The 14,682-nt window shown below is 41.1% G+C and overlaps 1 protein-coding gene across 4 annotated transcripts in view; it reads left to right on the top strand.

The window, feature by feature from the left end:
* Positions 1–14,682, top strand: part of PPP2R3C (protein phosphatase 2 regulatory subunit B''gamma) — a 36,738-nt gene that overhangs the window by 4,817 nt on the left and 17,239 nt on the right. For 3 of the 4 annotated variants that reach the window (XM_001084437.4, XM_077940897.1, XM_015143566.3), the window contains 5 exons: positions 117–244; positions 7,946–8,050; positions 8,643–8,755; positions 9,989–10,086; positions 10,855–10,925. In XM_001084437.4, coding sequence (XP_001084437.2) covers positions 117–244; positions 7,946–8,050; positions 8,643–8,755; positions 9,989–10,086; positions 10,855–10,925 — 515 coding nt within the window. The remainder of the gene's footprint in view (positions 1–116; positions 245–7,945; positions 8,051–8,642; positions 8,756–9,988; positions 10,087–10,854; positions 10,926–14,682) is intronic. The other variant, XM_015143567.3, reaches the window with a different exon arrangement.

The following is a 14,682-nucleotide window of genomic DNA, read 5'->3' as shown; positions in this document are numbered from 1 at the left end:
ACTGCAACTATTAAATTATTAATAAATTAATAATTAAATTATTAATATATAGGATGACCTGAGTAAAAGTACTGCTTGATTTTAAAAGTGCTCCCCTTAATCTGTTTTGTTACCAGAAAAAAAAAGTGAACAAGAATTAAAAGATGAAGAAATGGATTTATTTACAAAATATTACTCCGAATGGAAAGGAGGTAGAAAAAACACAAATGAATTCTATAAGACCATTCCCCGGTTTTATTATAGGGTAAGTAGTGTCTAATCAAATGTCCTGCAGAGTTTAAAAATGAAATACAATTTTTGGCAAGGCAAGATGGCTCATACCTATAATCCCAACACTTTGGGAGACTGAGGCGGGAGGATCGCTTGAGTCTGGGAATTTGAGACCAGCCAGAGCAACATAGCAAGCCCCCATCTCTAAAAAAAAAATTTTTTTTTAAATAGCTGGACATGGTGATGCATGCCTATAGTCCTAGCTTCTCAGGAGGCTGAAGCAGGAGGATCACTTGAGCCCAGGAGGTCGAGGCAGCAGTGAGCCATGATTGTGTCACTGCACTCCAGCCTGGGCAACAGAGTTAGACCCCGTCCTCCCACCCCCAGAAAAAAGTAATTTTAAAAATAGGACCAGAATTTTATGTTTTAAGAATAGAGGATTATATTTTAAATTTTGTATATTTATTATTTTATTGTAATCTTATCACTATTATAAAACATTTTGAGCCCAATAAAACCCCAAGTTTAGATTTAAGTGGGTATGTAAACACAAAGTTGTTAAACTGTCGGCTTTTTCTTTCTAATTTTTATTATAGATATTAGTAGTAAGTATTCTATTGGATTGTGTTATCAGGTATACAACGCTTTGTTACAAAGTTTTAAAATTTTGCTCAAGGCTAAACCAAAAAATCGATTGAAAATGGAAAACTTAAAGAATTTCACTTGAGGCCAGGCATGGTGGCTCATGCCTGTAATCCCAGCACTTTGAGAGGCCAAGGTGGGTGGATCACAAGGTAAGGAGTTCGAGACCAGCCTGACCAATATGGTGAAACCCAGTCTCTACTGAAAATACAAAAATTAGCCAGGAGTGGTGATGTGCACCTGTGATCCCAACTACTCAGGAGGCTGAGGCAGGATAATCTCTTGAACCTGAGAGGTGGAGGTTGCAGTGAGCTGAGATCACGCCAATGCACTCCAGCCTGGGTGACAGAGCAAGACTCCATCTCAAACAAACGAACAAACAAAAAGGAATTTCACTTGACTATTTCTTTCCCTGTGCCAAACTCTGAAAATGGCTTGAAGGGACATATAGACAAAATAGACCTTAAGAAAAGCTATTTACGATAGGGTCACTGCACTCCAGCCTGGGTGATAGAGCAAAGACCCTGTCTCAAAAAAAAAAAAAAGGTTGGCCAGGAGCAGTGACTCACACCTATAACCCTACCACTTTGGGAGGCCATCAAATCAGGAGGATCACTTGAGGCCAGGAGTTTGAGAACCAGTCTGGGCAACTTGGTGAGATCTTGTCTCTCCAAAAAAACTTAGCCAGGCATGATGGTGACACCTGTAGTCCCCGCTACTCAGGAGGCTGAGGTGGAAGGATCACTTGAGCTCAGGAGGTTGAGGCTGCAGTGAGCTGTGATCATGCCACTGCATTCCAGCCTGGGTAGCAAAGCAAGAGCCTATCTCAAAAAAAAAGAAAAAAGAAAAAAAGCTGTTTACAACCTGGGTATGGTAGGGCATTCAACTGTAGTCCCAGCTACTCTGAGAGGGTGAGGAAGGGAGAATCTCTTAAGCTCAGGAGTTTGAGACCGGCCTGGGCAACGTAGTGAGACCACCCTACACCCCATCTTTTTTTTTTTGAGACAGAGTCTCGCTGTTGCCCAGGCTGGAGTGCAACGGCCTGATCTCAGCTCACTGCAACCTCTGCCTCCCAGGTTCAAGCGATTCTCCTGCCTCAGCCCTCCCAAGTAGCTCGGATTATAGGTGTGTGCCACCACACCCAGCTAGTTTTTGTATTTTTAGTAGAGACGGGTTTTCGCCATGTTGGCCAGGCTGGTCTCGAACTCCTGATCTCAGGTGATCTACCTGCCTCGGCCTCCCAAAGTGCAGGGATTACAGGTGTGAGCCACCATGCTGGGCCCACCCCATCTTTTTTTTTATTTTATTTATTTATTTTTTTAAAAAAGAAAGCTATTTATACCTGAAAGTGAGGTCTACCAAAAAATATCTATTTAGTATTATGGAAAATGTAACCACTATACAAGTTAACTGGAATCTTAGCTGGATGTCCCTTGAACCTGTTACCTTCTAACTCTATTAATTATAACATTATTTGCAAATATAGTAAACATTTATTTAGGTAGTGTTCTTACAGGTTAAGGTAAGTGAGTTATCCGGATACTGAAATATTTCTTCAAGTGCAAATTTTTTTCACTGAACTTTTATATATACTTCTCAACCTTTTAAGAATCATATGCCAGTAATGCTAGCCCATATTTGTTTTGTTTCATTTAACTTAATTTAATTTAAGAGAGCTAAATAATTAAACATGAGGCCAAAGTACATAAGAAAGTGGCAGTCTTTTATTGCAAATATGCGCACACTCTCGGGTGAGGTTCTCTGGCCCACGAATGTGGGGGTCGAAGAACTCACACCGGCTCCTGCCGGCAGCAAACTTTTATGCATTGGTACTGGAAGGGGGAGGGCAGTGGGCAGGATAAGGGCGTGATAGGGGCGTCTCCATAGGCATGGCCGGGTAAGTTTCGATCTCTTTGGATTGACATCACCTGGCGCATGCTCGGTTGATCTACATCTTCCCTGGCGCTGGCTGCATTTTCCCACGCACTGGAAAGTTGGTGAGGAAGAACCCGGAAGCAACATGGATTGTGCCTTCTTGTTCACCTTCCTCCATCTTGTCCTTTCTCCCTCACCCAAACAATATTTATTGTAGAAAAGGAAAAAAATATGGCTAAACAAGTTGATCTCTTCCCATAACAACATCACCCAACAATGTAAACAGAACATTTTATATGAATCCTTCTACATATTTTTGTGGGTATCTGTGTATTTTTTAAAATGGGGTTACATCATACATACCTTTACTGCTTTTTGCATTTCACACTTTTCTTTAACAGGGGCAGCTAGATAACTGAATATTTTTGATAACCTAGGGGAGAGAGAAGGGAATTGACATTTATTGAGTGTCTAAGCACTGCAGAGTGAAGGGGTGGCCTGCACCTCCACACCTGTGGGCATTTCCCTCATCAGGTGGAACGAGAGACTTAAGAAAGACACAGAGACAAAGTATAGAGAAAGGAAAGTGGGCCCAGGGGACCAGCGCTCAGCATACAGAGGACCCAGGCCGCCGCCCTGGCCTCTGAGTTCCCTCAGTATTTTTTTGATCATTATCTTCACCATCTCGGAGAGGGGAAGTGGCAGGACCATAGGGTCATAGTAGGAAGAAGGTCAGCAAGGAGACATATGAATAAAGATCTCTGTGTCATGAATAAGTTTAAGGAAAAGTGCTGTGCTTTGATGTGCATATGCAAACATCTCCATAAACATTTTCAGGGCATTAAGAGTAGCATTGCCACTAGCACGTACCACCTCCAGCCCTAAGGTGGTTTTCTCCTACCTCAGTAAATAGAACATACAATCAGGTTTTACACCGAGACATTCCATTGCCCAGAGACGGGCAGGAGACCTTTTACTAATCCTCCTCAGCACCGACCCTTCAGGTCTTTCCCTTTCCACAAGGCCATATTTCAGACTATCACATGGGGAGAAACCTTGGACAATACATAGCTTTCCTAGGCAGAGGTCCCTGCGGCTTTCTGCAGTGTTTGTGTTCCCGAGATTAGAGAATGCTGATGACTTTTAACAAGTATACTGCCTTTAGGCACTTAACAAAGCACATCCTGCATAACCCCAAATCCATTAAACCTTGAGTAGACACAGCACATGTCTCTGCAAGGGCAGGTTTGGGGGTAGGGTTACAGATTAACAGTATCTCAAGGCAGAAGAATTTTTCTTAGTACAGAACAAAATGGAGTTTCTTATGTCTACTTCTTTCTACGTAGACACAGTAACAGTCTGATCTCTCTTTTTCCCACACAGAGCCTTTTGTATTATCTCATTTAACCTAGATTCTTACATAAGATCTTACTGTTATCGAACACAAGTTCTTGGGTTCTCAACGCAAAAGGGAGAGAGAGCACCTGACTCTCTGAAAAGAGCTGGTAGGGTTTTTTTTTTTTTAAATCAGGGATTGATATTAGGGTGGGGTATGCAGGCTGGGCTGGGCAAAGCAGATCAGGTAGGGTATGCAGGTGTGCATTATCTGGTTGCTATGGTTATCTTGAGCAGTGGGCCACCTGGTCTGGCTAGAGGCAACAAGGCTGTAAATCAGTTGTTCAGCGTTCCTTCCCTAGATAGGACACCCACTCCACAACTCTGGTTATCTCCTAAGGCTAGTTACTGGAATTCTTTTGAGTAAAAGGCATGGTTCAGACATTGTGGTATCAGTGAGGTGATGGCGTGGGTTTTGTGATGAGTGGAAATGCATGAAAAAGTGCCGTAGTGGGAGTGAGCTGACCCAAGCCCCCTTTCCTACTCTGTGTCATTCCTAACAGCTCTTGGATAGGAATGGTGTGATCCCATTCCTGAGGCCAGGACTGAACTTTCTTGTACTTCCAGGACCAAACCTTCGCCTTCTTTTTCTGGTTTCTGAGGGAATCTCCTTTTTTCCCTGTCTTCGTGTCACTTCTCTCTTGGGCCACCTCTAGATCTTAGATGGTTTCCTGTCTGCAGCTATGGATTTGTAAAAAAGTTCTTTCCCTTCTTTCTTCTTCCTCTCCGTGGTCCCCACTGCTTCAGAGAAAACACGTATTATCTTGAGTCACCATTTCTTTCCTTGGCTGATTAGCTGGTTAACTAGTCACTGTTAGATCCAACATGGCGGTGTTACCCGGCGTAGCAGGCCTTTTGTTAAAGACTCCCTTTACCCTTGTACACACCCACAGACTTACATGCATCAGAGTTCTGGTTGGGCAACCACACCCCCCCATGACCTGCAGCTCACCTGCATTTCACAAGTTCGTGAACAGCAGTTTCAGTTAAACAGTTTCCAAAGACCCCTTCCTCATGACCCTTACTCGACTCCTGCCCTAGTAGTTTCAAGACTCCCCAGGCCCTGTTTGTACAACCAGCTTCCCTACCTCTCAGGCTATAAAAAGCCCCTACCCTCTTCCCTCAGCGCGACTTCCTCGGCCCGCACCTTTGGACCGAGGAACCTCGCCCGTGAGTCCTAATAAAGGCTATTCTCACTGCCATTTGCCTTGTGTCTTCGTTCCTGGTTAGGCTCCAGCCTCAGTTTACCTTTACAGTCACTAGAACACAATCTCAGTCAGCCCCAACTGCAGCCCCATCCCCACCTCCTAATGTTTCTTCTGTTGATGAAGAGTCGAACTCTAAAATATTTGAAGAGATTTATTCTGAGCCAAATATGAGTGACCATGGCCTGTGACATAGCCTTCAAGAGATCCTGAGAACACGTGCCAAAGGTGGTTTGGGTGCAGTTTGGTTTCACATGTTTTAGGGAGGCATGAGACATCAATCAAATACATTTGAGAAATACATTGGTTTGGTCCAGAAAGGTGGGACAATTTGAAGCGGGGTTTCCAGGCTACAGGTAAATTCAAACATTTGCTGGTTGACACTTGGTTGAGTTTCTCTAAAGACCAGGGATCAAACAGAAAGGAATGTCTGGGTTAAGTTAAGAGGCTATGGCGACCAAGGTTTTATCATGCAGATGAAGCTTTTAGCTAGCAGGCTTCAGAGAGAATAGGTCATAAAATGTTTCTTATTAGACTTAAAGTCTGTGTTGATGTTAATGCCAGAGAGGTAGAATGAGGCATGTTTGACCCTCACTTCCCATCATGCCCTGAAACGGTCTCTCAGGTTAAATTTTAAGGGCCCTGACTGAAGAGGAAGACCATTCAGATTGTTGGGAGCCTTAGAATTTTATTTTTGGTTTGTACTCCTTTAACTCTGTTCCTTCTGATGGGAGGGATGGCATCTTAGTTCCTGGAAATGAAAGGTAAAAACCATAACCCTGAGTTTTGACGTTAAGGTTTACTGAGGTACATTTAATGGGGCTAAGATGTAGAAGAGGAAGAAGAGCTCTTTAAAGTAAATTGTTCTGACTGGGTGTGGTGGCTCATGCCTGTAATCCTAGCACTTTGGGAGGCCAAGGTGGGAGGATTGCTTGAGCCCAGGATCTCAAGACCAACCTGGGCAACATAGCAAGACCCTGCCTCTATTATTAATTAAAAAAAGAAGAAATGAAGTAGATTGTTCTAAGTCAGGTTGGAATGAGTCATTCTAAAGCTCTGCTCATGGAAATCACCCCAGTTGACAAACCCTCTTGCCTGGGAGGCCAACATAATAGGCACTGCCTTGACCATCTCCAAGAACAAAGGTGATCCAATCTCAACAGGCATGCTTTCCTAAAACTGGACAAGAAGAATAAATGGTTTTTGCTGGACAAGAAGAATTACAGGTGAGAACCACCCAACAGCTTCTTCTTGCCTGCTACCCAGATAGAGCCAATTTATCAAGATGGGAATTGCAAGAGAGAAAGAATTTAATATACATGGAGCCAACTAAATGGAAGACAGGAGTTTTATTATTCCTCAAATCAGCCTTCTTGAAAAGTTGGAGGCTAGGGTTTTTCAAGGATAGTTTGGTAGGCAGAGGGCTAGGGAATGGGTGCTACTGATTGGTTGGGGATGCAATCACACGGATATGGAAAAACAGTCCTGGTCCTTGCGTGCTGAGTCTGCTTCTGGGTTGGGGCCACAGAGGAGTGGCTGGTCCAAGAGGGGCCACTGGGTAGTCAGAAGTGCAAAAACCTGAGAAGACATCTCAAAAGGCTGGTCTTGTGTACTACAATAGTGATGTTACTTACAGGAGTAATTGAGGATGTTGCAGATTTTTGTGACCTCTGGAATAATGACTGCTAATCATTTAACTGGCCTCCATCTTAGCAGAATTCTGGTCTTTCTCATCCTCCTGACGTGGTGGCCTTTCATTAGTTTTACAAAGGCAGTTTAGTTTGAGGATGAGCTATTATCATTTAAATCATAAACTAAATTTCTCCCAAATTTATTAATATCTTGGCCCATGCCCAGGAATGACCAAGGGCAGATTGGAGGTTAAAAACAAGATGGAGTTGGTTAGGTCAGGTCTCTTTCACTGTCATCATTTTCTCACTGTTATAATTTTGCAAAGGTGGTTTTGAAATTGTCAATCTTCAGTTAATCCTCATTTAATTCTATATCTTTTTTTTTTTTTTTTTGAGACAGTGTCTCACTCTGTCACCAGGCTGGAGTGCAGTGTCACAATCTCAGCTCACTGTAACCTCCGCCTCCCGGGTTTAAGCAATTCTCCTGCCTCAGCCTCCTGAGTAGCTGGGACTACAGGTACATGCCACCATGCCCAGCTAATTTTTGTGTTTTTAGTAGGGGCGGGGCCAGGATGGTCTCGACCTCTTGACCTCGTGATCCACCTGCCTCTGCCTCCCAAACAGCTGGGATTACAGGTGTGTGAGCCACCGCCCCCAGCCAATTCTGTATCATTCTAAGGAAGCCACCGCACCCAGCCAATTCTGTATCATTCTAAGGTGACAATGGAAACACAGTGCTTTAAGGAAATAAAATGAAACTTGGACTAGACTAGCTTTTAGAATAGCTTTTTCAGGGCAGAGATCCAGCCTTGCTGATCACTGATTCTCTGTGGATCAGTTTTGGTTAAACAAATGTTAAGCACAATTAAGGTGAGATACAAGAAATAATTTGAGGCTGTGGCATACAGTTATTTTAGGAGACCACATACATTTTACAGGATCCAGTAGTCTAAAATTTACATGTAGAAATTTATGTTCTATTTTCAGCTGCCTGCTGAAGATGAAGTGTTACTACAGAAATTAAGAGAGGAATCAAGAGCTGTCTTTCTACAAAGAAAAAGCAGAGAACTGTTAGATAATGAAGAATTACAGGTAAGAACTAAGCAAAAAGTTGCTTTAGATATTAACCATTTCCCATTTGTACTACTTAAATCATGCAAGATTTTTTAGTGCCTAATGGAGTCCATACTACAGAGTGGTACTGCATAGGCTCTGAAGCAGCAGTTCCCACCAGAAACAACTGCTGAGTTTGCATGGGTCATATACCCCAAAAATAGTGTTGTTTGTTATTGTTGTTTAAGGCTCTAGGTGATTATACTGTGCAGCCAAGGTTCAGAACCACTGCTGTAGGGTCAGACTACAGAGGTTCAAATCCCAGCCCTGCTATACGACTTTAGGCAATGGACTTAACATCTCTGTGCTTGGATTATCATCTCTAAAGTAGGGATAGCTAACTGTATCATAGAGTTATGTGGATTAAAGAGGAAGTGTATATCAAAAGCTTAGTAGGCACTCAATACATGTTATTTTTATTGTTAGTAATCAAAAAGACAATAGGGCATGAGATTCATCTTAATATTGACTCTGCTAACAAACTATCATTTTAGTGGAAAGCACGCATTTAACTACATTATTAAATCTTGTTTTTAACTTATAACATCTTCACTTCCACAATTCTCTTAAGAACTTATGGTTTTTGCTGGACAAACACCAGACACCACCTATGATTGGAGAGGAAGCGATGATCAATTATGAAAACTTTTTGAAGGTTGGTGAAAAGGCTGGAGCAAAGTGCAAGTAAGAATAATATAAATAACAAAAGAATATGTTATGTTAAGCATTTTAAATGCCTCAAATATTGGCTAGGCACACTGGCTCATACCTGTAATCCCAGCAGTTTTGGAGACTGAGGTGGGAGGATTGCTTGAGCTGGAGTGTTTGAGACCAGCCTGGGCAACTTAGGGAGATCTTGTCTCTACTAAAAATAAAAATATTATCTGGGTGTGGGGGTGTACACCTGTAGCTACTCAGGAGGCTGAGGTGGGAGAATTGCTTGAGCTCGGGAGGATGAGCTGTGATTAAGCCATTGCACTCCAGCCTGGGTGACAGAGCAAGACCCTGCCTTTAAAAAAAATAAATCCTCAAATATTAATTGAAGTAAATGGTATGACATTTGAGTCAATTTAAGTTACTAATGAAATTTAATAAAATTATTTACAGTCAAAAAATCACATTGGTATGAAGTTATTAACTCCATCAAAAAAAAAAGAATATAGTTTATGACACTTTCAGCCTTAAGACAGACAAAAGCAAACAAAAAAGAATGCAAGGCCAGGCACTGTGGCTCACATGCCCATCTCTGCAAAATAAAACTTTTAATTAAAAAAAAAAAGAATGCAAACATTTATGACTTAGGCTAGGCATGGTGCCTCACATTTGTAATTCTAGTGCTTTGGGAGGCCAATACAGGTGGATCACTTGAGGACAGGAGATGGAGTCTTGCTCTGTCGCCAGGCTGCAGTGGAGTGGCGCAATCTCGGCTTACTACAACCTCCGCCTCCTGGGTTCAAGTGATTCTCCTGCCTCAGCCTCCCAAGTGCAAGTAAGAATAATATATTATTATTATAATTATACTTATAAATACTATAATTATAATAAAATTATAATTATAAATACAGTATAATACAATATAAATACTGAATACAAATACTTTTTGTATTTTTACTAGAGATGGGGTTTCACCATGTTGGCCAAGATGGTCTCGATCTCTTGACTCGTGATCCTCCCACCTCGGCCTCCCAAAGTGCTGGGATTACAGGCAAGAGCCACCGCACCCGGCCAAATCTCTGTTTCTTTAAAAAAAAACAAAAAAACAAAGTAGGGCTTAATACTTTAAGTTTTTGAATTATAAGCAGTCTCTATTGTTCTTTCATTTTTTAATTGTATGAATTTATGCCATTTTCTAATTTATGTAGAAGGCATTTTCTCTTATGTTGGCAGATCATTTAAATCTTTATTTTCTTTTCTTAGGCAATTTTTCACAGCAAAAGTCTTTGCTAAACTCCTTCATACAGATTCATATGGAAGAATTTCCATCATGCAGTTCTTTAATTATGTCATGAGAAAAGGTGATTCATTTTTACTGTGCTTGAACTCCTTATGTGGGAAGCAAGTAGGTTTTTGGTCTGTGCTTTTATAAGTATTTCTTCCATGTGAAATCACTCTAAGTTTGAAGTAGAACTTCTTATCTTTTGACCAAGATGTGTTACATAAACTTGGGTTATCATAAAAAAACAAAAAGTTTTTAAACCTTCATGTATCTTAAAGATAATAGTAGACTAGAAATATTAAGAGCTGAACCAAGGATTTTAATGTATGGTGATTTGAAATAATTTCAATTTACTGATAATTTTATTTTACCAAGATATTAGAAGTTGAGTTGACTGAAAGGATAGTTTCAAACCCACAACTGCGATATCAGTTTCAAGGAGCATCTATTAAACAGCTTGGACTTATGATTCCTACAAGTGCTATAATAATCTGTGAAAGCCTACTGTATACAATCTTTAATAATTGGTTGCTGTAATTAACCTCAGAAATAAAAGCAGCTTCAATGAAGGCATAACATTATACTAGCTGTTCCTGTTTGGTGGAACACCAAGTTTAATTGGTAAAGAACAGTATCTTCAAGGTGTCAGTTTTATTATAGCTTTAGTCATGATAGAATTGTTGAACTCTGCCATTCTATGGTTTTTTGTTTCAAGCAATTTTGTGGCGAGAAGAAATGTTTTTAGAGTTACTAGATTAGCTCGTCTCAAATCTAGCTCTTTATCTCCTTTTTCATATCTAAAGGATAAATCTTAAGAATTACATTTCATTTTCTTATTTATTGTCAGTTTGGCTTCATCAAACAAGAATAGGACTCAGTTTATATGATGTCGCTGGGCAGGGGTACCTTCGGGAATCTGTAAGTATTAACCTTATAGACATTATATTAACTCTTATAGACATCAAAATGTAAACTGTAGTTATCACTGGGTGTTGGGATTACAGGCTATTCATATAATGCTTTGTTTTATTTCTGTTTGTACGTGTTTGTGTGTACATATTTACTTTTACCGTAACAAAGCAACTTGTACACTTTCAACTTTTAAAATTGAACATCATCTTTTCAGTGAAACAAAAAACAAATTTAAAAATAAACAAAATTACAATAGAGAATGTCAATTCCAAATAAGATCCTACAGATTCTACTGATTCTCCCATGGAGTGGCAGGGTTAAAGTCATCATTAAGAGAGCATTTATGCTGGGTGTGGTGGTTCACACCTGTAATCCCAGCACTTTGGGAGGCCGAGGCGGGCGGATCACCTGAGGTTGGGAGTTCGAGACCAGCCTGACCAACATGGAGAAACCCTGTCTCTACTAAAAATACAAAATTAGCCACCTGTGGTAGCATCCCAGCTACTCGGGACGCTGAGGCAAGAGAATCACTTGAACCCAGGAGGTGGAGGTTGCTGTGAACCAAAATAGCTCCATTGCAATCCAGCCTGGGCAACAAGAGCAAAACTCTGCCTCAAAAAATATATATATATATATTGGCCGGGTGTGGTGGCTCATACCTGTACTCCCAATGCCTGTACTCCCAGCATTTTGGGAGGCCGATGTGGGCGGATCACCTGAGGTCAGGAGTTTGAGACCAGCCTGACTAATATGGTGAAATCCCGTCTCTACTAAAAATAGAAATATTTGCTGGGCTGTGGTGGCGTACGCCTGGAATCCCAGCTACTCAGGAGGCTGAGGTGGGAGAATCGTTTGAACCTAGGAGGCGGAGGTTGCAGTGAGCCAAGATTGCACCACTGCACTCCAGCCTGGGCAACAGAGGGAGACCCTGTCTCAAAAAAAAGAAAAAGAGAGAATTTATTTTTAAAATGTCATGCAAGGATGTCCCTTAAAAATCACAATTAAACATGCCAAAGGAAAAGCAACTTTGTCAAAATGCTCACTTTAAACTATCCAAATGTTTCAAACCTACCTTTTGCTGACCTTCTATAACCCCATTTTGTAAAATTTGTTTTCTTTTTCTAAACAAGAGACAGTAGACAAGGAGAGGTTGGTAAATGCTTACTGTCCGTATTCACATAGAGACATAGTATACTGTGTGCTCAATAGAGGAGAGCAGCTAGAATTCTATGCACTACTACACAGGGGCCTAGCACCTTCCAGCTTCCAGCAAAGCAAAGGGAACAGATTTTTCTTTTTCTTTCCACAGACCTCAGTGGTGTTGATTCCATATAGTTTTTGTTGAGACACAGGATGTTTCTGTTTTGGGGTTTGGTTTTTTCTTTTTTTTTTTTTTTTTTTAAATAAATGACATGTGTTACTAAACAAGTGTTCAATGTCTATTGACTATACAAATTCCTTTTTAGATTCTTTTTCTTCAAACTTTAAAAATAAAAAAAGGCCTTTTGGCCGGGCGTGGTGGGTCACGCCTATAATCCCAGCACTTAGGGAGGCTGAGGCAGGCAGATCATGAGGTCAGGAGTTTGAGACCAACCGGACCAACATGGAAAATTCCGTCTCTACTGAAAATACAAAAATTAGCCAGGCATGGTGGTGGCCGCCTGTAATCCCAGCTACTCGGGAGGCTGAGGCAAGAGAATCGCTTGAACACAGGAGGCGGAGGTTGCAGTGAGCCTAGATCGGGCTGTTGCACTTGAGCCTGGACGACAAAAGCAGACTCCATCTCAAAAAAATAAAAAAGCCTTTTAAAGGGGAAAATAAAAATAATGTTGCATTTTAACATTTAAAAATCACTGAAAAACTTGATTATTCATGAATGATATCAGTGTGTCACTATGTTTTAAAGGGCCAAGAATTCCCCCACACCTTTTTTTTTTTTTTTTAAGAAAATATAAGAGAAGGCTGGGCGCGGTGGCTCAAGCCTGTAATCCTAGCACTTTGGGAGGCCGAGACGGGCGGATCATGAGGTCAGGAGATCGAGACCATCCTGGCTGACACGGTGAAACCCCGTCTCTACTAAAAAATAAAAAACTAGCCGGGCGAGGTGGCGGGCGCCTGTAGTCCCAGATACTCGGGAGGCTGAGGCAGGAGAATGGCGTGAACCCAGGATGTGGAGCTTGCAGTGGCCAGATCTCGGCTCACAGTGAGCCGAGATCTGGCCACTGCACTCCAGCCTGGGCGGCAGAGCAAGACTCCATCTCAAAAAAAAAAAAAAGAAAATATAAGAGAAGCCAGACACGGTAGCTCACACCTGTAATCCCAGTACTTTGGGAGGCCAAGGTGAGTGGATCACTTGATGTCAGGACTTGGAGACCAGCCTGGCCAACATGGTGAAACCCCATCATTAAAAATACAAAAACATTAGCTGAGCATGGTAGCAGATGCCTGTAATCCCAGCTACTAGAGTGGCTCAGGCAAGAGAATCACTTGAACCCAGGAGGCAGTTGCAGTAAGCTGAGATCATGCCACTGCACTCCAGCCTGGGCAACAGAGCAAGACTATGTCTCAAAAGAAAAAGAAAAAAATATGAGAGAGAAAATGAATGTGACTGTATTCCCACCTCTGGGTTTAAGGTTGTTAGGTCAGTTACCAAGAGGCTGCTTGTTTCCTATTAGGCACTGCTATAATTAGGCCAAGTTATCAACAGAGAATTATAACTTCATGGCCCAAATGGCTATGCTTCTTCTAAATACGGGTATCTAAATTATATGGACTTATTTTTCACCTCAGGCTTTTTTCCCAAATATACAGTGCTTTTTTTAAGGTTATAGGGGAGAGGGGAAGGGAGTTGGGCATGAATATAAACTAAGTTAATCAAATAATTATTCAGATATGAGTTAAATGTAAATTTCTTGTTACAGTTTGTATGGTTCCTGCTATAATTTGTTGCATTCTGTTTTGTCTAGATTTCTGTAGATAGAATCTATTAGCTCATTCTGAATAGTTATACTGTAAAACCTTTCCAGGGGTACACTACAATTCTCTTTAAGGTTCAGACCAACTTGACAATAAAAGGCTCTTGCTTCTGGCCATCTCTTTCTAGCAAGGAAGACATAATTAGCCACCTGTTGGTACTTGTTTAGCGGTCGGGTCCCAAACTGCAGTACTTCCCTAGCTCTGAGAATTCTTGTTAGCAGTTCACTTGATTTATAGAAACAGCAATATTGATTTATAAAAACGGTCCCCTGTTATTGCTTGTCTTGCCTCTTTCCATGTATGGAAACAAAGATTGAAAGAGAGATGGGCAAAAGGGAGAGAAAAGAAACAGTGTACTTCTGTAGTTGTTTCTAAAAAGGAATAATTTTCCCCTTCTCTCAATGAAAGAAAACACTTCTCTCAAAGTATTTCTTCCATTCTTGGCCCATTGCCTTTTGAAACCCAGGCTTTGTGTCTTACTAATTTGAAAGACAGTGGCTTCCAGACCAACATTTATAACCTGAGTAGAGTATACAAAGTGTTATTCACTTATTAAATCTTATTAAGCAGTTAGTAAACATTTATTTGGGGGCAGGTATTATTCTAAACTTGTAGGGCTCACATTTTACTTTGTTACAATCTGTTTTGCCCAGATTTCTTTTTTTCTTTCTTTCTTTTTTTTTTGGCCCAAATTTCTGTAGATGGAATCTGTTAGCTCATACTAAATGTTATACTTTAAAATCTTTCCAGGGACACAGTACAATTTTTGTTCCCTCTTAGACCTGCT

Source organism: Macaca mulatta, chromosome 7, assembly GCF_049350105.2.
Source record: "Macaca mulatta isolate MMU2019108-1 chromosome 7, T2T-MMU8v2.0, whole genome shotgun sequence".
Lineage (NCBI taxonomy): Eukaryota > Metazoa > Chordata > Mammalia > Primates > Cercopithecidae > Macaca > Macaca mulatta.
Note: the sequence above shows the minus strand (reverse complement) of the source record. Positions and strands in the feature narration are given on the sequence as shown.